We start from the raw sequence: 19,678 nt of genomic DNA, 5'->3' as shown, positions 1-19,678 counted from the left end.
TTTTCTGTACATAGAAATTACTATAACTACACATTTAAATAGCAGATTACATTCTTTCTTTCATGTATGTACAGTACCTCTGTCCTTTTTGGATACTCCCACACTTCAGATGCATGTATTAAACAATGCTGACAAGCTTTATACAAATATCTACACATCCTGTTACCCCCTTCAATTACATATAACAATTGTAGAGTTTGTATTTGTTTTACAGAACCTGAGGGTTTGTGTTTGTTCTGCACACACATACAGCATTGGGAAGTCTGTGATGGTGCACTGTGGGTATTTCTTTGGGACATTTTATAGTGGCTAAAGGTAAGTGAGCAGTCCAGAACAATGACTGACATTGAATTTTTGGGCACTACTTAAAATCACAGAGGTAATAATTGTTACACTGAGTAATAATTACAATACACTACCTCACCATGTAAACCAAATCTTGCACAAATCCTGTGCCTTAAAAGTGATTAAAGTACTTCAATCTGGCACTGAGACAGCCTAGAATATGACCTAGGATATTACTTAAAACTACTTTTCATTACTTGGATGAAAACTGAGGAAACACAATGTGTTTTGATGCCACCTTTGAGTGACTCTTGAAGGGACTCCACACATTTGACCTGGTGTAAGGTGAAGCCTGTGAATGGTTTATTTGTTTGTGTGTCTGTATTTGTTAAAGGCATGGTTCACTGATTTGAATGCTCAATCAGGCAGTGTTTATACCCGGGTTGCGTGTCAGGGTCGGCTGGGCACAGGTGTGGTGGCCTGCTTTCTAGTTGAAAGGAGGAGTCAGTAGAAAGGTAAAGTCTTTAAAGTAGGAGGACTAGTCCAGACAACTCATTCTCCTTGATAGCTGGAGAAGATACCATACACATAACTGTTTCTGCATATGAATGTAGCAGGCTTAAGGATTCCTGGAAGCGTAGTGTTGAACTGCAGCAGAGTTTTTAAAAGTAGCCTACATCATAAATAACACTAACTTGTCACGGAATGTTTAAAACAACGAAAGAACCTATTACACTCGAGAAGACCATGAATTCCGGAAGATGGGCTCCGCGCGGCGTCCCATCGAATGACGGACTGTTCGTGGACTCAGCGTTTCCGGTGTGGGAAATTCAGTTACGTTCTAATGTGGAGTGGAGGCGACCCAGGGTGAGCTAGTAGCCTAATATTGCTCCCACTAGCACTGCAATCGCAATTAAAATTATCATTTGAGTTTCAAATTTTCCCTTTGAAAGACTCTAATGGTTTGCTGCAGGATATTTGTATATTTGGCATTTTTTCTTGTGTATAAGTATAAATATAATAATTATATATATATATATATATATATATATATATATATATATATATTATATATTTTTTTTTACTTGAAAAACTTTTTTAAAAGTTTATCCAAATCCCGTGATCTCGTCTTTCGAGCAATATTGGTGGACTTTGCCTTATTAATAAATAAATCGAAAGTGAAAAGTGATAGAGTCGGTTCCTTACGACTGAGACCTGGCACAAAAGATTTTTTTATATTCCCGAATGCCTAGCATGATGCGTCTTCATTACGCGGTTATGTGTCGTCCTTTCGCATTTGCCCCATCATCGCGAACCACAAAGCTTTACACTTGTCACACTTACAATTCATTACTACGAAGAGGACCACAGAAACTATATATCAATTTGCTAAATCATGCCTTAGGTGTATGGAAGTAAATCTACCTCAATATTAAATGAAAATGTAGCTGTTTCCCAATTTGAATGATCAAGTTTCATGTGATCATGCAAATGTTGTATCAAAATTATAATTAAAATGCTATTCACTTAATATGTATTTGCATTCCGTGATTATGCATTTGAAATGTAATTTTCAACCTCACCACCACGCTAAAAAGATGTCAAAATTGAGATGTTAAAGGGGAAACATTGTTTCTCCTGTTTGCAATAACATTATCAACCAACGTCTGTCAAAATGCATTTAAAAAATGCAAGCAGAATGCATTTTCACTGTCAATTTTTTATCTTCATGGTCTTCCACTACAATCAGGCAAACAGATTCCACAACCCTTCACTTTAATCAGCCAATTGGGTTTCACAGCCTTCCCCCTCAGTATCACACTTGGCCCCGCCCCTGCCTGTTTCGGTATGCCTGCATCTGTTTTTCACTCATGTGTTTCGTAGCCACAACCCTAATCGTTGCCTCCTGTTCTGTGTTAGTTCATCTTTTTGGTGTATATATAGGCCTAGAAGTATTCTGTTTTAATCCTCGGCATTCATTCGCCTTGGATTTATTCTTATGTTGTGCTACGACAAGGTTTTGGTGTCATAGTTTTTCTCTGTATAGGATTACTTTGGGGTTTATGTATGAAGGCAAAATCTATCAAAACTTGAGAGTGTGAAGGATATGCTTTACTTAGTAACTTAATTACTTAGTAACGCATTACTCTAATCTTGGCACTTTTTTCAGTAACAAGTAATATAACGAGTTACTATTTCCAGTCCGGTAATCAGATTAAAGTTACTTATCCAAGTAACTGCGTTACTATTTTTATTTTCCTTAGTAAAAATATAGATTTTTTTTCTTTATTTTTGGCTCAGTTATACTTTTGCATCTGACCGTAGTGCTCGACTCCGCACGATGCGAGCGAACCTATGAGAGCGCGAGCAGGTTTTATACGTCATTCTGTGCAGTGTTCTCCATAATGATATGTGGTAGTGTAAAGAAATACCCCTCAAAAACAGGGGAAGGAACATTTACAGGACAAATTTTAATGTTGCATTGTGTTCCAGGTTTGAAAACTGCTGGAATTTTTGCTAACGTAGCCTACTTAAAAATGCTTGAAATTGTAATGGTATTTCGTTTCACAACAAATAGCTGTCTGACTGAATAGTTCGCTTGTGTTATGTTTACAAATAATACCGCGCAGTGACACAAAAGTAATGTCAGGAGATACATAATTTAAATGTCAGGAAATACTGTTAAAAATGAACTTCCAATAAAGTGAGTATTGGAAAAACTCATTTTGCTGCTGAATGTAACTACTAAAGTAACTTGTAATCTAATGTAGTTACTTTTCAAATCAAGTAATATTTGATTTTTGTATTTTTTATTTGAGAATTGAGAACTTTGGTAATTTGTAAACTAAAAGTTGCACTTGTATTTTTGTACATGAGAACTGCAAGATGGTTGATCGCTAAGGTCAGAGCTGGTGATCACTGAGGTACAGTTAGCTACCTAGTTTGTTATCTTTGTTAGTTGCGTGAGTGTCTGTCGTCATGAATGTCTACTGCTGAAGTGCCACTCACTTCATGAGTACGTTGCTGTGTAGAGACTAAATCAGTTAGAGTCTTTGAAGTAATTCAACGAAGCTTTATTTGCAAACAAAGATCTTCGAAGATCTCACAGCACAATGCAGTGTGCTTCTTTTATGAAAAATATACTTACATTTATGCTTGCGGTCTCGCACCACATTGTCAGCTATGTTTTTTTGTTCTTTACGAAGGTTATGAAATTTGCCACATTGCACGATGGGATGCAGTACACTACAAAGATAGCTCTGTTCGTGTACTGGAATATTTTGCAGAATTAGTACATAATCTGGGGTGTTTCAAGTACTGGAAAGCCATGGAATCACTTTGCACGTTCTACAGAATTTGTTTTGCTAATCATCTAAGTTCCTCATATTGTACATATCTTGCAAGTTTTTTTTTCATTGTCCTTTCTGCTGACTGTACATGAGATCAGCATATCTTACTTCAAGTGCATTATCTTCTACAGCAGAACATCCTGTTCTTTTTGCGAGTTTTATTTCACACTATCTTGTGTTTCGTTCAGGCTTGTTTCATGTATCATCCCTGGTACAGCTTGTTCACCTTTATGGTCTTGTTTATCAGATTATATACTCTTGTTTGTTCATGTTTTCGTCTATTTGTTTAAGTCTTAAAGTATGCCTCGTCGTTTACGTGTAGTTTGTCTGTCATGTATATCCTTGGTTTCCTCATGGTATGTTATCTCCGCTGCCTCTGATTTCCCTGTTCCCATTGTTCTGTTTGTTCTGTTTGCATCCAAGTTCATGCTTTCTGTTCATTCTTGGTTTTCCCGTTTTCTGTTCATGCGTTTATACTGTGTTTTGATTCCTAGTGCCGTCGTGTCGTGGTTGTTCGCTGTTATGTGGTTTGTCTTAATTCCCGTTAATGTTAATCCCATTTTAACAATACCCATTCACGTTATGATTGTTAGTGTTATGTGTGGAAGATTAGTGTTCCATTTCCCAGTAGTGTTTCACCTGTTCACTTAGTTTGAATTTGTTAGCCTGTTTTGTTTTATTAATAAACTGATTTAACAATCCTGCATTTGTGTCATGCCTGCCCAGACCATACCATTACAGTTTGTCTTTGGTGAAGTCATTAAGTGATGTTAATGTTCCAGGTCCATGTGTGATAATGAAGGCTCATCTCATCGAGTGTGTCCGCCTCCTGTTTGCACCACACCCACAACGTTACACTCAGGCAGCCAATCAGGAGGGGACTACATCACTCATCGAGGCATTACCACTTTTGTAACATTTGCACAAATGTTTCTTTAAACAAACCAGCATAAACAAGCAGAAATGTTTTTTTCTATTTCTGTTTACATGAGGTTCCAGCTTCACGGAGGTAGGTTGCCTGCCTGCCGTAGTTCGATGCACACTTAGTTACTCTGCCACAGCTCTCAATTTGGCAATAACAGTCACATCAGCGGCAGATGAGGCAGAGAATTCTGATACTTGTTCCATTAACCTTTCACACTAATTGAGTGTAAATTCACCATAAGGACTCATCTGCTACCCTATGGAGTAATCTAATAAGCACTTCTGCGGCCGTGTTTAAAAAAACTTGCCTGTACTGCCTGTAGTGTGCTATAATCCCCTCCTGATTGGCTGGCTGAGGTGGAAAGCTGTGGAACCAGATTGGCTGATTAAAGTAGAGGGCTGTGGAATCTGATTGGCTGGCTGTAGTGGAAGACCATGAAAATAAATGCATTCTGCTCCAAATGCATTTTGACACGGCTTGAGTGCTGTTGGTATTGTAATGGTATTCCCTTTCAATATTTGAATTTTGACATCTTTTTAGCGTGGTGATGAGGTTGAAAGTTACATTTCAAATGGATTATCATGCAAATGCATATTAAGTGAATAGCATTTAAATTATAATTTTGATACAACCTTTGCATGATCATATAAATCTTGATCATTAAAACCGGGAAATACATTTTCATGTAAATAAAGGCACAAATAAAGCATCAAAATGTACGTGTAAATGAAATATGGATAGACGTCTACCACATTGCAAATGTTAATGGAATTTTTGCATTTGAATTTGAATTTTGAGCTCAAAGTTTCTTGCATGAGTGGAACATGTAAATGGAAATTTGGATTACATAGCCATTTTGCATATTACATTTTCATTTTAATTCTGATACCAATTAACTACCATACAGGTGAAATGTTTGCATAGGGCTGTGTGTGATTTCTGCTGTTTCACACAGGAGATCTGCGCTTTTCCTCAGTTCATTGTGAATGGCGCGACAAGGATGGATATTTGCCAGGGAGTTCTGAGTGAGAATCTCATTATCGTTTATAGTGATACGTTAAAGCAGTGAGTGACTATTATTTTGCGATAATTGCATGTGTGTGCAATTATCTATTTTTAGGTCAATCAACAAGTACAATATCATTAATCAGCTTCAGTCTTCTGTGTTTAGATGACAAATTTATTTGTATCTCTCTCTCTCTCTCTCTCTCTCTCTCTCTCTCTCAGATGACTGCTGGTTCTTGTCTGCAGTAGCATCTGTGTCTCTCTGTCCCCCTCTCCTAAATCGAGTGGTGCCCGCGGGTCAAAGCTTTCAGCATAACTACACAGGCTGCTTCTCCTTCTGGGTCAGTTTGGTTCTAATATCAGTCATTATTTCTGTGTTTTAAATATTCACTTATTTGTTATTTGATTTACCACATAAGTACATTGTGAAGGCTGCAGCCCAGGGGCCCTAACAAACGTAAATGATAATAGTATAAAATTGGATTGACTCCACTGACAGCTCTTCGGAAAAGGTTGAACAGTCTCTGTGTGCCCCCGTCCCAAACGCTCTCTCTCTCACTGTGTAGTTTTGGCAGTATGGGGAGTGGGTGGAGGTGAAGGTGGATGACCGTCTCCCCACACAGCAGGGTGAACTCATCTACCTGCACTCTTCTCAGAGGAGTGAGTTCTGGAGTGCTCTGCTGGAGAAAGCGTATGCCAAGTTAGTACACACACTCACACACACCTATACGGTATCGTGCAGAAGGTTTAGGCAGGTGCAAAGTAAGAATGCTGCAAAGTAAGAATGTTTTCAGAAATATTGGTGTTAATTGTTTTGGACAATAAATGCAGTGAATGAACAAAGAAATCTTAATCAAATTTTGGTCATTCGTTTGCATTTTAATAACACAATAACAGTCAATAATAATACAACAATAATAACACAATAATAAGCAGTTAGAGGAGAGAAAATAGCAGGTAGACAGGACAGCAGGGTTCCAGTCTTGCAGGGAGACAGGACAGCATAAATGTTTCACCTGACTTAATGCAACTAACTGTACTAATTATCATGTTGTCCTTTGTCTGATTTGAACACATATATTATAAACACCACTCTCAGTAGGACTTGACTTTGTCTCAGGTCACAAAAATATAAATATTCCCTGTCTTCCAGGCTGAAGGGAGGTTATCAGGCCTTAAATATGGGTTTCCCTCATGAGGCCATGGTGGACATGAGTGGCGGAATTACTGAGGTGTTCATGGTGGCAACCCTCCCACAAGATCTGGGCTTCTTCCTGCGCCCCCTGCTGGCCAAAGGAGCTCTCATCAACTGTGCCAACTCGCAGGTCTCGGATGTCTTTTAAAATTCCTTCTCTCACCATACCTCATCTCTGCTTTGCTCATTATTTATAAATAGCAACTTGTTGTGTGTAATTCATTATGTAAAAAAACTACAATTACATCATGCCTACCTTTTAATTATTAGTCTCCAGGCGCATGAACAATTTGACTATGTGTTTTTATGCAAAGACTTTTGCCTTTTGGAGAATGCCTTGGTGATCTCCCAGATGTACATGTCCAGCGTCACCTGAAACCCATTTAGAACCTCAGTACTGTCTCTGAGGAGCATCCCTGACCAGCAGCTGATGTCACGCCGATGATCTGCAGATGCTTTTCCATATGATGTCACACAGTGTTTTTGCAATTTGGCTAAAATTTTGACATTTTGTATTGCTTTCACAAAATTTTGAGGAGCAAAACATTTAAGGATCATTATTTCACGAAATATTTTTTTTGTCAGCTTGGAAAGGCTTGCATGTCCCTGCATTCAATCTGATCTGTCTTTCCTCTCATAGCTGTGTGTGTCCGTGTCCGTGTGTTTGTGTGTGTGTGTGTGTGTGTGTGTGTGTGTGTGTGTGTGTGTATCCAGGGTCCTTTGGAGAAGAAAAACGAGTTGGGCATTATGTTCAGACATGCTTACTCTGTGACGGGTCTTGAGACAGTAAGAAAATCCCCCTTCCCCCTCACCAGTTACCCTGGTGCACCTAGCTACCTCCTACACTGTGTTCTAGAGACGTATGTGCTGTGGGTGTTCTGGCTGTTAGTATATGGGAGAACCCTACAGCTGAATAGGTATTTCTTTCTGCTGTCAAAGGATTTACAGGCTCAAACATGATTACACTGTACACACGATTACATTTTTACTGTAATTAGACTTGTAGCTGATATAAATATGCTCCCCTATTCCACTATCTCTGGTTTGGCTCAGTTCAGGTTTGGTTTGTTGGATATTGTGTGTGTGTGTGTGTGTGTGTGTGTGTGTGTGTGTGTGTGTGTGTGTGTGTGTGTGTGTGTAGGTTAAAACTACATTTGGACCTGTTGAGCTTGTGCGAGTCCGTAACCCCTGGGGTAAAGAAGAGTGGCAGGGCCCCTGGAGTGACACAAATGGGTATTGAATATAGTGACATTTCGAGATGGTGTGTGTGTGTGTGTAAAACAGAGAAGCAGACAGATAAATATAGTAATTATGTATTTTAGAGAACTGAACTGTGCCCGAGGTTTGAGTCTGGTGTGAGTGTGACTTTGAGTAAATATAGTATGCACTTATAAACTGTTTATTTTGATCTGCGTGTGTACTTGTGTGTGTGTGTGTGTGTGTGTGTGTGTGTGCGCGCGTGTGTGTGTAGGCCAGAGTGGAGAACCGTCAGTAGAGAAGAGCAGAGGCGTCTGGAGAGGGTTGCGGTGGATGACGGGGAATTCTGGTGAGCCTGGTCTCAAACTCACAAAACTCACAGACTGCAGAGGTGGATTTAAGGATTAAGGGATTTGAGGCCCCTCCCCCTTCTCTGTCTGTTTCATTCTCTCCATCCTCCATCCCCCTAGGATGTCTCTGTCAGATTTTCGGCAGAACTTCGAGATGATGGAGGTGTGTCACCTAAGTAATGAGACGCTAAGTGAGGGCGGAACCATAAAGAGGCCCTGGCATTGCACATCATATCATGGGTCCTGGGAGCCCCAGCTCTCAATGGGTACACACACACACACACACACACACACACACACACACACACATTACCTAGGCAATGTAGGCATACTCTAGTATTTAAATATTAACATTAAAGTTAAAAAGGTTAAAGACATATAAATAACAAAAGGCCCTTAAAGCCTTTGCCAGTAACCGAATCCATCTGCTAATGTTTGAATACCTACATTTCTCATTTTCCTTTCACTAAACCTCTTTAAGATGTAGGGGAGCTCAAGTGGTGTACTGCTTAAAAGTAAAAACCCCACTGACCCTTAAATAAGACCTTTGCACTATGACCTTTGACCCCTGTTAAATACACATACACACACACACACACACCTGTGTGTTTAGTTAAACAGGTCCCTCAGTGCCGTCTGACTCTGCTGGAGGAGGACGATGACCCCAGTGACCCCGAACTCACCTGCTCCTTCCTGCTGGCACTGATGCAGAAACACACGAGGCAGAGAGGAATAATGCTGCCCATCTCCCTGAGTGTATACAAGGTAACACCATCACCACTGTCATGAGTGTATACAAGGTAACACCATCACCACTGTCATGAGTGTATACAAGGTAACACCATCACCGCTGTCCTGAGTGTATACCAGATAACACCATCACTGCTGTCCTGAGTGTTTACCAGGTAACACCATCACCACTGTCCTGAGTGTATACCAGGTAACACCATCACCGCTGTCCTGAGTGTATACAAGGTAACACCATCACAGCTGTCCTGAGTGTATACCAGGTAACACCATCACCACTGTCATGAGTGTTTACCAGGTAACACCATCACCGCTGTCCTGATTGTGTACAAGGTAACACCATCACAGCTGTCCTGAGTGTATACCAGGTAACACCATCACCACTGTCATGAGTGTTTACCAGGTAACACCATCACCGCTGTCCTGATTGTGTACAAGGTAACACCATCACCGCTGTTATAGTGTATACAAGGTAACACCATCACCACTGTCCTGAGTGTTTACCAGGTAACACCATCACCACTTTAGGTGTTTTAGGCCTAAAGGTTCAAACTGAGCAGTTCAGACAGCACATTCACTAGAATGTGGGCTGGTATTGCGGACAAAACAAAGAATGGCATCAAATGGCAAAGCAGCAGGAATCAAGGAGTGATAAATGTCGTTAGGTTAAATGTTTGATGTCTTCAATTACTTAGTAATACATTTAAGCAAATGTTTCAAGATGCAAAAAGCTCACAGAATGTTGACACTATTTTATAACAAATTTAAAAAACAGGATATTGTGTAAATGCATTTGGTCTTGATAACGAGGGTTTATCTGTGTATCTGTGTATCTGTCCTGAACTTTTGAGGTTTTTGTGTGTGTGTGTGTTTTTGTTATTGTTATTTACATTTTTTGTTCATTATATTTTGTTACATTACAATAGTTATGTGTGTTATGCGTGATGTCATTTCAGTGTGTGTATTGTTGTGTATGTGTGTTTTTGGCTCAGCGTGTGTGTCTTGTTTTTGTCCTGTAGGTTCCCTCTGAACATGGCTTCCTTTCCTCTCGGGAATTGTCTTTGCTCCGCCCTGTGCTCAGCAGCCATGGTTACCTGCAGCGACGGGAGATTGTGATTCGCGATCGCCTGGCACCTGGTCATTACATCATCGTTCCAGCTACCTCAGAGAAAAGCCAGGCTGGAAAGTTTCTCCTGAGAATACTGACAGAGAAGGGCAATAAAGCTGTGTAAGAGATGCCACAGGGAGAACCGGGGAGCATTCTTCTGTTTCTGGAAAGAGAAACAAAGTTACATAACCTATTTGATGATTAATAATGGATCATGTTATCTGACCCAACACATGTGGACCTATGTGTTATAATGTAATTTAATACAAAGTGTGTGTGTGTGTGTGTGTGTGTGTGTGTGTGTGTGTGTGTGTGTGTCTGCAGACCAGCTCAAAGTCCCAAAATCGGTATGGTAAACCTACCTAGTCAGGTAAACAAATACATACATTTCCTCTCCTTGCATAAAATTGCCTGAAAACTTAATTAATCTATATATAAATATGCAATTATAAAGAACTCCATTTCAATAAAACTATCATTCTAACTGCAAATTATTCTGTATCATATAATCTTGTATATAATAAAAATATTTCTACATCATCTGTTAGTAATTAAATTTAACAGCTGAGTGAATGTGAAATCATTGACAGCTGTGACCTGCAGGGTTCAATAATCTAGCAAAATCAACACTATTGCAAAGCAGTTGTTAGATCTACAGCTCCAAGTTCTTATTAGACCTGCAAGTGTCAGGCGTTGTAGTCAGGGGCGTGGTAGCTCGCAGGTGACACTCTGAAGGTTTAATATCTCTGTACAAAGGGCGGCCCAAACACGAGGTCAGAAACCAGGGGAGGATCAACTACAGAAAAGGCAACAGACTGTGTAAACAAAAGCTGACTAGGGGCAGTGAAAAAGGCAACAATGGAGAGAGCAGACACAGGACGGGCCGCAAACGACAGGGGGAGGTACAATGGGGAACCAGCTTAGACACACAAGATGAGCTTCACAAAGACAAACGAACAGGAAGAGAGATGTGGGGATAAACTAGGCACAGGTGAAACTCATAATCAGGGGAGTGAGAACTGACTGGAGGATTCTGGGGAATGTAGTCTGCTGGTTGCATTATGAAGGTATGCCAATAAGAGCATTTCTTAGGCATTTGTGAAAGGCAAAATTCTATATATAGAAATTAATTGCTCACTTTATTAATAGATTGTGGATTTTGTTCATTGTGTGTGTGTGTGTGTGTGTGTGTGTGTGTGTGTGTGTGTGTGTGTGTGTGTGTGTGTGCATGTTTGTTTTGCATTTGTTTGCCCAAATAGCCTGTGTCGGTCTCTCTCAGAGGACTGCCCCCTGTCTCAGACACCCAGAAACTATTTAAGAAGCACTGCAATAAGGTAAACAAACTGTTTCTCTTTCTCTCCCTCTCTCTCTCTCTCTCTCTCTCTCTCTCCCTCTCTCTCCCTCACCCTCTCCCTCTCCCCTTCCCCCCCAGTGACTTAGCCTTAACCAAACCCAGCCATTTTGAATTGCAGTCATGTTCCTCTTATTGATGATTAGTGCGTAGAGCCAAATCATAGAGGCACTAATGTAGGTGCTGGTGGACAAAGGCTCTACTCGGCCGTGCTGAACCTCAACCTGCAGCGTGTGCAGAGGTCATCAGCATCAGGTGTATGAGTCATTTTCTACATTCTGCGTTAACATCTCCTAAAATACACAGGGAGTTAACATGAGACACTCCCACAGTAAACACCCATTTTATAGCAAGGATGATAACATTTTACTTTGTGCAAAATCACAGTTATGAACAAGCGTCCACTGTAATACCCTGAAGCCCAGTTCAAGTATAATGAGTATATTTTGAACTAAATAATACTCTACATAGAAGGTGTAGACGGACAGACATGGGAGGTATTGTATACTTCCAGGTTGGTTGAATTCTTTAGCCTAGGAGACGAGATGTTTGAGACGTTCGGTTTTACACCTATTTTCTCATTCACTGTGTTCCTTCCTGACGACTGGACGTTGGTGTGAGTCATGGGCTGTGTTCGAAATAGTCTGCTACATACTACTGGCGTACTGATCGAGCCCCAAATCAGTATGTCGTATGCAGTATGTGACCAAAATTAAAATTTCCAGTACGCGAAACATACCCGGATGACCTACTACTTCCGCAAAATATTCCAGTACGCGAACAGAGCTATCTTCGTGGTGTACTGCATCCCATCATGCAACGCTACATTCACGTGACCCCGTAGTGTGCTTTGCTTTTGTCGCATACTGGAAACTGTACTGCATACTACTACGAAGACCAGTATGCAGTATCCAGTATATACTGAGTCCAGTATGCAGTATCCAGTATGTAGTAGTCTATTTCGAACATAGCCATGGACATACCACACTATACTGGGTTTGTTGTGTCAGCAGGTAGCATGAGAGGAGTTCACCATGGGGCCAACAGAAGGTTCTAGAAACACGGCACTGTGGCCTAATCCGTGGTGCTGTCCTTTGAAACAAGATGAAAGCCCCACAGATACAAACACAGTGTAAATGATGTGAAGCACCACTCTTGTTTAGTGCCGCTACTTGAGTGCTAACATCTCTAAAGTGCTAATTGCACTTAGACCAGACATAGAGGTATTGAAAGGCTGGATACAGAGACGTTCAAAGGCTGGACTCTGAGGTATATAATACGTGGACATGAAAGTGTTTAAAGACAGGATAAACTGAATAGGAGGTACTGTGTTAACAGAAAGGGTAATGTGTGGCACACATTCACTTTCCATGAATAATACGATATATGATTCATAGAAGCGAGGGAGGTGGAGGGAGTGTTAGAGGCCTTTTTTGTTTTTGTGTTTGTCTGTGTCGTTCACGTGCTGTGTGGTGTTGTGATTGCAGACGGGACATTGTAGGCCACAGGAACTGTACAACCTGCTAACCGAAGCGATCACAGGAGGGGGTGAGAACAGCTGCCCGGCGCTTGTCTACAAAACAGTACCTCAGTCATACGTGCACTAGGAACTTCTAGACCTCTGTGGAAAATGGAAAAAAAGTGTCTAGTTAGAAAGTTACCACCCAAATCTACACATAGTCCTTTACAACCCCTTTTATTACCTCTGAGAAGCAGAAAGCTGTAATGTTTTGAATGTTTGTAATGGTTGTTTTCCCTCTGGGCTGGTCAGTGCTGGCTGGCAGTGAGCAGAAGCTGTGTTTGGAGCACTGCAAGACCTTCGTGGTCCTCATGGACGTATCCTTCCTGTCTGTATGTCTCTGCTGCGTCCAAGGTTGTGGAGAAGAAGCAAAGTATTAACTAAGGTTTCTGTTGGTGTGTGTGTGTGTGTGTGTGTGTGTGTGTGTGTGTGTGTGTGTGTGTGTGTGTGTGTGTGTTAAAGAGACAGGTTTTATTGTGTTGGGAGTGTATGATGTGTGCTACACAGTATTACTAAATAGCTCGGTCAGTGCAGAGCTGTTTTCTTGACTGCGCTCACCATTCAGAGCCAAGGACTGGCCCAGCTAGACTGGATAGAGTTTCAGGCGCTGTGGGAAAAATTCAGGAAGTGGACGGTAAGGCCCCTCCCACAATTTGCTGGAGAAAGTCAACAAATTTCAGACATTTGGTTGTCTGCATGTCTTCATGAGGAAGGCGTGAAGAACACTGAATACCAGATGAGAATACAAGCACGCATTATACTGGGATGTTCTGTGTGTGTGTGTGTGTGTGTGTGTGTGTGTGTGTGTGTGTGTGTGTGTGTGTGTGTGTGTGTGTGTGTGTGTGTGTGTGTGTGTGTGTGTGTGTGTGTGCGCGCGCTGGTGTCCTGCACTAGAACTGGGACAGGGAGGCCAGAAATGTTTTCCATGTGTGATTAAGAATTTTATAGCTTTAAACACACCACTGCTGAAACACTGCTGAAACACACCAAACTGAAATTTGGACTTCAGTGTCCTAATATTTCTACAGGGCAGTGTAGGTCAGCCTACACAAGCAGGTCAAACTCATGCGTTTGAAACATTTGAAACATTTTTAGACTAGACATTTGCCTTCATGTATATAAAAAACTAGAGATGTATAGTTCAGAAAATCAGTATGGAAATTCTACAAAACACATTTTGTTCAACATTTTACACTAATTTCATTTAACCTTTCCTTTGAATGGATTATTTTAGATGATCTTCTGGCTATATACTGATGGCACACTAACTCTTTTCACTGTAACAAACAATCTCAATGTACAGAATACAAAAGACAATATGGAGTTGCACCTCGTCCATGTTTAGAAGTAAAGAATGTCTTTAATATTTAAATTAGGACTAATGTCAGTACCTTCCAGATGACCAGAATATATGACAGATAAAAAAGCATTTACTTTTGTAATCTGGCCTATTATTAGACTACAGTCAGCAGCATCACATTTCATCGCTTGGACTACTGGGGAACTCAGTCTTAGTAGTTATTAAAGGGTGCTGTTCAAGATGGCTTGTGCACAAATACTCAACATTAAAATGACTACTGGGGAACTCAGTCTTAGTAGTTATTAAAGGGTGCTGTTCAAGATGGCTTGTGCACAAATACTCAACATTAAAATGTGCTTGTTAACAGTGAATAGGGGTAGATGTGATTATCAGAACAAATGGTTTGTTTGTGCTGATCTGGAGTGCAGCAGTAGTAGCTGAATGAGTCCCCAGGAGTCGGGACACCACCATCCTGCTCTACAGGACTGATGCTGCGTTTATGCTCTTTGCCATGCAGGATATATTTCTGAAATTTGACACAAATAAGTCTCACTCCCTGGACTATGCAGAGATCTGCCCAGCTCTGACAGCAGCAGGTACACACACACACACACAGACACACACACACACATACACAGAAAATAATACATACAAATAGAACCGTGGACTGTGGCCTTCAAAATAAGATGGAGCTTTATTCTTCTCTAAGGAAGAAAGTTGCACTGTAAGTTGCTCAGAAAAAATGACATGAGAATACAAACACAGTAGAGGAATAAATGATAAATGTAACACTGCTACCTAGTAAATTAACAATAGAAGGAAGATACAGTACATTTAGATAAGTATGTAAGTTAAGGTCTAAAACTATTTTAAACATAATATTCAGTCATATGGACAGTAGCATTGAAATTAGTATTGCACATGATAGTGTATTACTGCACATGTAGTGAACTAATATTGCAAACAAATATTTAAAGGTAATATTGCATTGATGTTTAGATCATGCTGTCCCTTCTGTAGAATGGAGAGGAGTTATACAGATTGATAGCCACCTGTAGGCAAGACCTCCTGAGGCATTCTGTGCACTTTAGTGATCTCACTCTACAGTGATGTCTCCTTCTCCTTCTCCTATTGCTGACACTACTACACACTTACGTCAGACAATACAGACTCAGAGTAGGCCTACATACAAAACTGGTCATATATAACAGAAAACACAATAAACATATCAGATCTAGGAAATTGTTAAGGGAGATATATGACCGCTCTGCTCTATTTACATTTACAGGTAAAAAATAAAATATAAAGTAATGATGAAATACAATTTAAATTCCAAGGCATTTGAACTATAAGTTGGCAGAGTACAAAAAGATGTTCAATAGAGTGACTTGAGGTAGTTTCAATGATCAGACGTTTCTATGTATTATCTCTCGTAGCTAAATAAAGACGTTTAAAACACTGATTGCTTGCTGGGGGGAAAGCTCGTAGTTACTTAATGGAATGGAATAATACTTAAGAGGCTAGAGGGTTTTCAATATTCAACACACTCGTAAACCTGTATCAACACTATATTATCCCTTTTAACCACTGGGGGGCGACAGAGTTTATTCCACGCGGTTTAATAGTTTCATGTGTTCGTGTTGCACAGAGCATGAAGAGAACATCATGATCTTTCCTCGGTTTAGCTGATCTGTGATTGTCTATTCTGGTCTAGGCCTGGAGGTGGATGACTTTGTACTGCAGCTCATAGGACTGCGCTACACTGACCCCGATATGACAGTCAGCTACCCGGGATTCCTTTACCTGCTCATGAAACTGGACAGCACGATCCGTAAGACATGAGTGTGTGTGTGTGTGTGTGTGTGTGTGTGTGTGTCCTTTGTTTTGCTTCCTCTGTACACATGATGTGTTTTCTGTCATGTTTCTGCAGGAAAGTTTCAGTCTTTCGATACGATGGGGATGGGGACCATTTCAGTCAACTGCAGACAGGTAACTCACATTTCAAATAGCACAATAGTACAAATAGTACGTTTTATTCATGACCAAATCGTTTCAAATATTGGACGCAACGTGTTACATTTTCAAATGATATTTAATGAGTTTTCTCCTTTTCTGTTTTCCAGTGGCTGCACCTTACCATGTACAACTAAGATCAAACCTGGACACGAGACTTCAGCAGGGAATGTCCAATCTTAATCTCATCTATTAAACGTATATATTAACATTTCAAACCACGTTTCATTTGTTCATTTCACTGCAACGTACAACATTAATAACATCCCCCACTGTGACCCAGTTTACAGTGCTTTTCTACGTTTCTACGAGCCTTTCATTGACGATATAAGCACTCTTATTCCTAGTAATTACCATAAACACAAAGGACGCGAGGTTCTCGGCATTTCAAAACGGATTCTAATGTGAAATAAACATTAGGATCTTATGATAGATGTCGGAACTGTGTCCCATCAGGCGAAGTGTCACACGACGGACTGTGGTGAATAATAATTTATATATATATATATATATATATATATATATATATATATATATATATATATATATATATATATATATATATATATATATAAATAGTACATCACTGCTCCTGTTCAAGTGTCTCCATATGTCACAGATTTGAAACTTTGCTGTAGTGCTGCTATGCGTTCGACGTGAAACTTTCAGTGTTTTTACCACGGATAACATTTCGAAATCAAATAAATGTTTACAATCAAACATTTAAAATAAATATGTATTAAAGTAAAATAAAAAAAGAAGAATGGTAGGAACCTGAACCATGTAATTGGGTGTGTGGTGAGTGGGTGGGGTTGGCGCAGACGCTGCGGGCGGAGTGAGAGATGTAATATTCATGAAGCGTTTGGGCCTTCCTCCTTTAGTTTGTGGGAGCGGCGCCATAGTCTCTCACTCCTACTCCCTTTTTTTACACGGGTGGAGAAACATTCTTTGCGGGGACGGTGTCAGTGTACGTAGCGGACAGGCTGCTTCGGACCGACCGACGAAGGCTTCGAGAGTCGTAACCGTATTTGTGCTTCAGTCGGGGGGGAAAGAAATTGCGCGCACTCGGGTTTTGCTGACATGGTAGATTATCACGCCACGAACAACCAAGCCCTATATTCTTCGGGCGGGCCGCCGAGCTACATGGAGCAGGAAAACGACTGGGACCGAGACCTGCTTCTCGACCCAGCCTGGGAGAAGCAGCAGAGGAAGGTAAGAGGCTGTGGGGACGCGGGTTTCTGGAGACATCGAGGACTGTTTCACGGGCCTGGGTGTCTCAGGATCATGGCCGGACTTGGAGGAGAAGACGATGCACGGGAATCCTCCTCGCCGTGTCTTTTCGTTTAAAACAAATATGAACTTTTTTGTGTGATTTCTGGCATGTAGGTTCGGTGAAAGCTTTACGTAAAGAATAATTTTTTCGTGGCACGTTGTAACGAGGACGGTAAAAGTTGTCACGAACGCTTCGTTGTGGTGAGGAGAGTTTTATGCCATTACGGCTTTTCCTCCCAGCGATGTCGGGTTGGTGAACACGCCGGCGCCGAGAAATCCGGGTTTATGATGGGTTTAAGGGTGGTTTTAAGATGGCTGTTGAAACGGCGTCTCGGCGCTGCTGGTTTACGGTGTTCGGTTCTCCGTCGCTCCTCGCGTTCGTCTTTCACAATCAGTCGAGTTACCTTTTTTCGCCGTTTAACACCAAGGCCTCAATTTTTTTCCCGTAGTTTTATTTTTAATTCGTTGCGAATTCAAGAATACGTGTTTGGTTACAAACCAGCTTGTTGGTCGACGGCTCGGAAATGGTCGTTTTACAAACTGTAACAGTTTTTGGGGGGCGTGAAACGAGAAAGTCTGAGGGGAAAATAACTTGAATTCTTGTCGGTGGAGTGACAACATACCGCGCGTAATGTTACAATGTGTTATAATGTAATCGTTTATGGCGCCACTTCTGGGTTCGGCCTGTTCGACCCACTCCGTCAACTCCACCTGTGCGGTCAAACTTGAGCCGAGTTGGCTGTCGTTTCTGTCGAGTTTGTCTGCCTTTCAAAAGGAGGTCGAAGTTCTCCTGAAAGAAACGGAGTCAATGATTAACAACCGTGAAGCGCAGTCGGTCGCTCGCGCTCCGTGGCGTCCGCTGGCCGGTGCAGTTGAACTCGGTCGTAGTGGGACGTGATTGGCTCGGAGTCTCGGCCTTCAACCGGGGGCGGGACCCGTCCCTAAACGGGACATTAGGCTATTTGTGAGAAGTGGAGTGGAGGAGGGAGAGGAGGAGGAGGGGGTGAATTCCTGGGGTCGCCCGCTCTCTTTCCTGCCTCACTTAGAGCAGCAACAAGTTAACAGACGCCTCAGGGAACCAGAAGTTTTATTTTTTAATAAATGTGAATGTTCCAGGCTGCCTGACCGACAGTGTTTGTAACCTGTTGTGATAGGTTAGTTTTGTATTCATGGTTTTGAGAGCTCCTTGCGTGCTTCACTGTGATCTGACAGTGTTGCTGAGCTGCTCGGGCTTGCCACGTGCAACTAAAGTGTCCTCCTAGCTGGAACTCGTCTTTGAGCGCCATGTCTCGTGTGAAGGTGGCGTGACTTCGCTGAGTAGGTTCTCCCCACTGAGAAGATATGCTAATAGGATGGTGTATCTGTCCCCAAACTAGAGTGAATACATTTGTTGGGTGTTTTAGGTCCTGTACGTCCCCCCTGCCGTCCGTTGTCCATTATGTCCTGACAGAAGCACCTGGACCAGGGCTGCCATCAAACATGTCCTCACACAGCGGGGCACCTGAGCTGTTCTAGAGAGAGCTCGGTGCTTCACGTCCACGTGACGCTGGCGTGTGCGCCCGGCACTTCTCTTCCCCGAGCCCCTTCCAGGGTGCGCTGGAGCAGATGGCCCGAAAACCTGCATGCTCACCCGCGGCAGGTGCTCCCGTCCGGGTGCTCGTGTTTGGCCAAATCAGTGAGGGCCTCTGTGGGTTGTTATCTGTGCTCGTTTACTGCCTGCGGTTTAAGGCATTTGCATGCTGTGCTACGTCTCGGCGCTACGCCGCTAGCCCGTGTGCTTGCTCCACATACGGCAGCGCACAGAGGATACTCCACTACCCCACAATCACCCCCCACCCTCCCCAAACCAGCCAGTGTTATCTTTACTCAGTAGCCAATCTCAGTCTGGAAGTATTTCCTGTGTGTGTGTGTGTGTGTGTGTGCGCGCGTGTGTGCGTGCGTGCGAGCTGAGCTGAGCTGAGCTGTCAGTGGGCCCAGGCATAGTGTGCGTGAGCTCTTGCAGGCCGTTCTGTAGAAGAAAGGAATGTGTGTTTTTGGGTGCCGTTGGCTGTGAGTGTGGGG

General features: G+C 41.8%; 2 protein-coding genes across 3 annotated transcripts in view; both read left to right on the top strand.

Moving 5' to 3' along the window:
* Positions 1-332: 332 nt before the first annotated feature.
* Positions 333-16,583, top strand: LOC143483201 (calpain-9). The gene is made up of 20 exons (XM_076982014.1): positions 333-1,152; positions 5,516-5,585; positions 5,788-5,906; positions 6,132-6,265; positions 6,719-6,890; positions 7,475-7,546; positions 7,902-7,993; positions 8,232-8,306; positions 8,428-8,573; positions 8,921-9,072; positions 10,074-10,282; positions 10,487-10,532; positions 11,422-11,496; positions 13,001-13,061; positions 13,285-13,349; positions 13,598-13,666; positions 14,850-14,928; positions 16,047-16,163; positions 16,263-16,321; positions 16,456-16,583. Exons 1-20 carry the CDS (start codon positions 991-993, stop codon positions 16,480-16,482), a joined length of 2,001 nt encoding a protein of 666 aa, XP_076838129.1. The 5' UTR covers positions 333-990; the 3' UTR covers positions 16,483-16,583.
* A 644-nt stretch (positions 16,584-17,227) lies between these two features.
* Positions 17,228-19,678, top strand: part of actn4 (actinin, alpha 4) — a 34,198-nt gene continuing 31,747 nt past the window's right edge. Inside the window, exon 1 of one of the 2 annotated variants that reach the window (XM_076981803.1) lies at positions 17,228-17,557. In XM_076981803.1, coding sequence (XP_076837918.1) covers positions 17,426-17,557 — 132 coding nt within the window. In that variant the 5' untranslated portion in view covers positions 17,228-17,425. The remainder of the gene's footprint in view (positions 17,558-19,678) is intronic. The other variant, XM_076981802.1, reaches the window with a different exon arrangement.

This window comes from Brachyhypopomus gauderio, chromosome 19 (assembly GCF_052324685.1).
Source record: "Brachyhypopomus gauderio isolate BG-103 chromosome 19, BGAUD_0.2, whole genome shotgun sequence".
In the NCBI taxonomy this organism is placed as follows: Eukaryota; Metazoa; Chordata; class Actinopteri; order Gymnotiformes; family Hypopomidae; genus Brachyhypopomus; species Brachyhypopomus gauderio.
Note: the sequence above shows the minus strand (reverse complement) of the source record. Positions and strands in the feature narration are given on the sequence as shown.

Bases quoted from the DNA above. Each gene is read 5' to 3' on its own strand.
- LOC143483201 (XM_076982014.1), top strand. From the start codon at position 991: ATGTTTAAAACAACGAAAGAACCTATTACACTCGAGAAGACCATGAAT. The intron at 10,533-11,421 runs GTAAACAAATAC...TTGCCCAAATAG, and splicing joins TGGTAAACCTACCTAGTCAG to CCTGTGTCGGTCTCTCTCAG. The intron at 13,667-14,849 runs GTAAGGCCCCTC...TTTGCCATGCAG, and splicing joins AAAAATTCAGGAAGTGGACG to GATATATTTCTGAAATTTGA.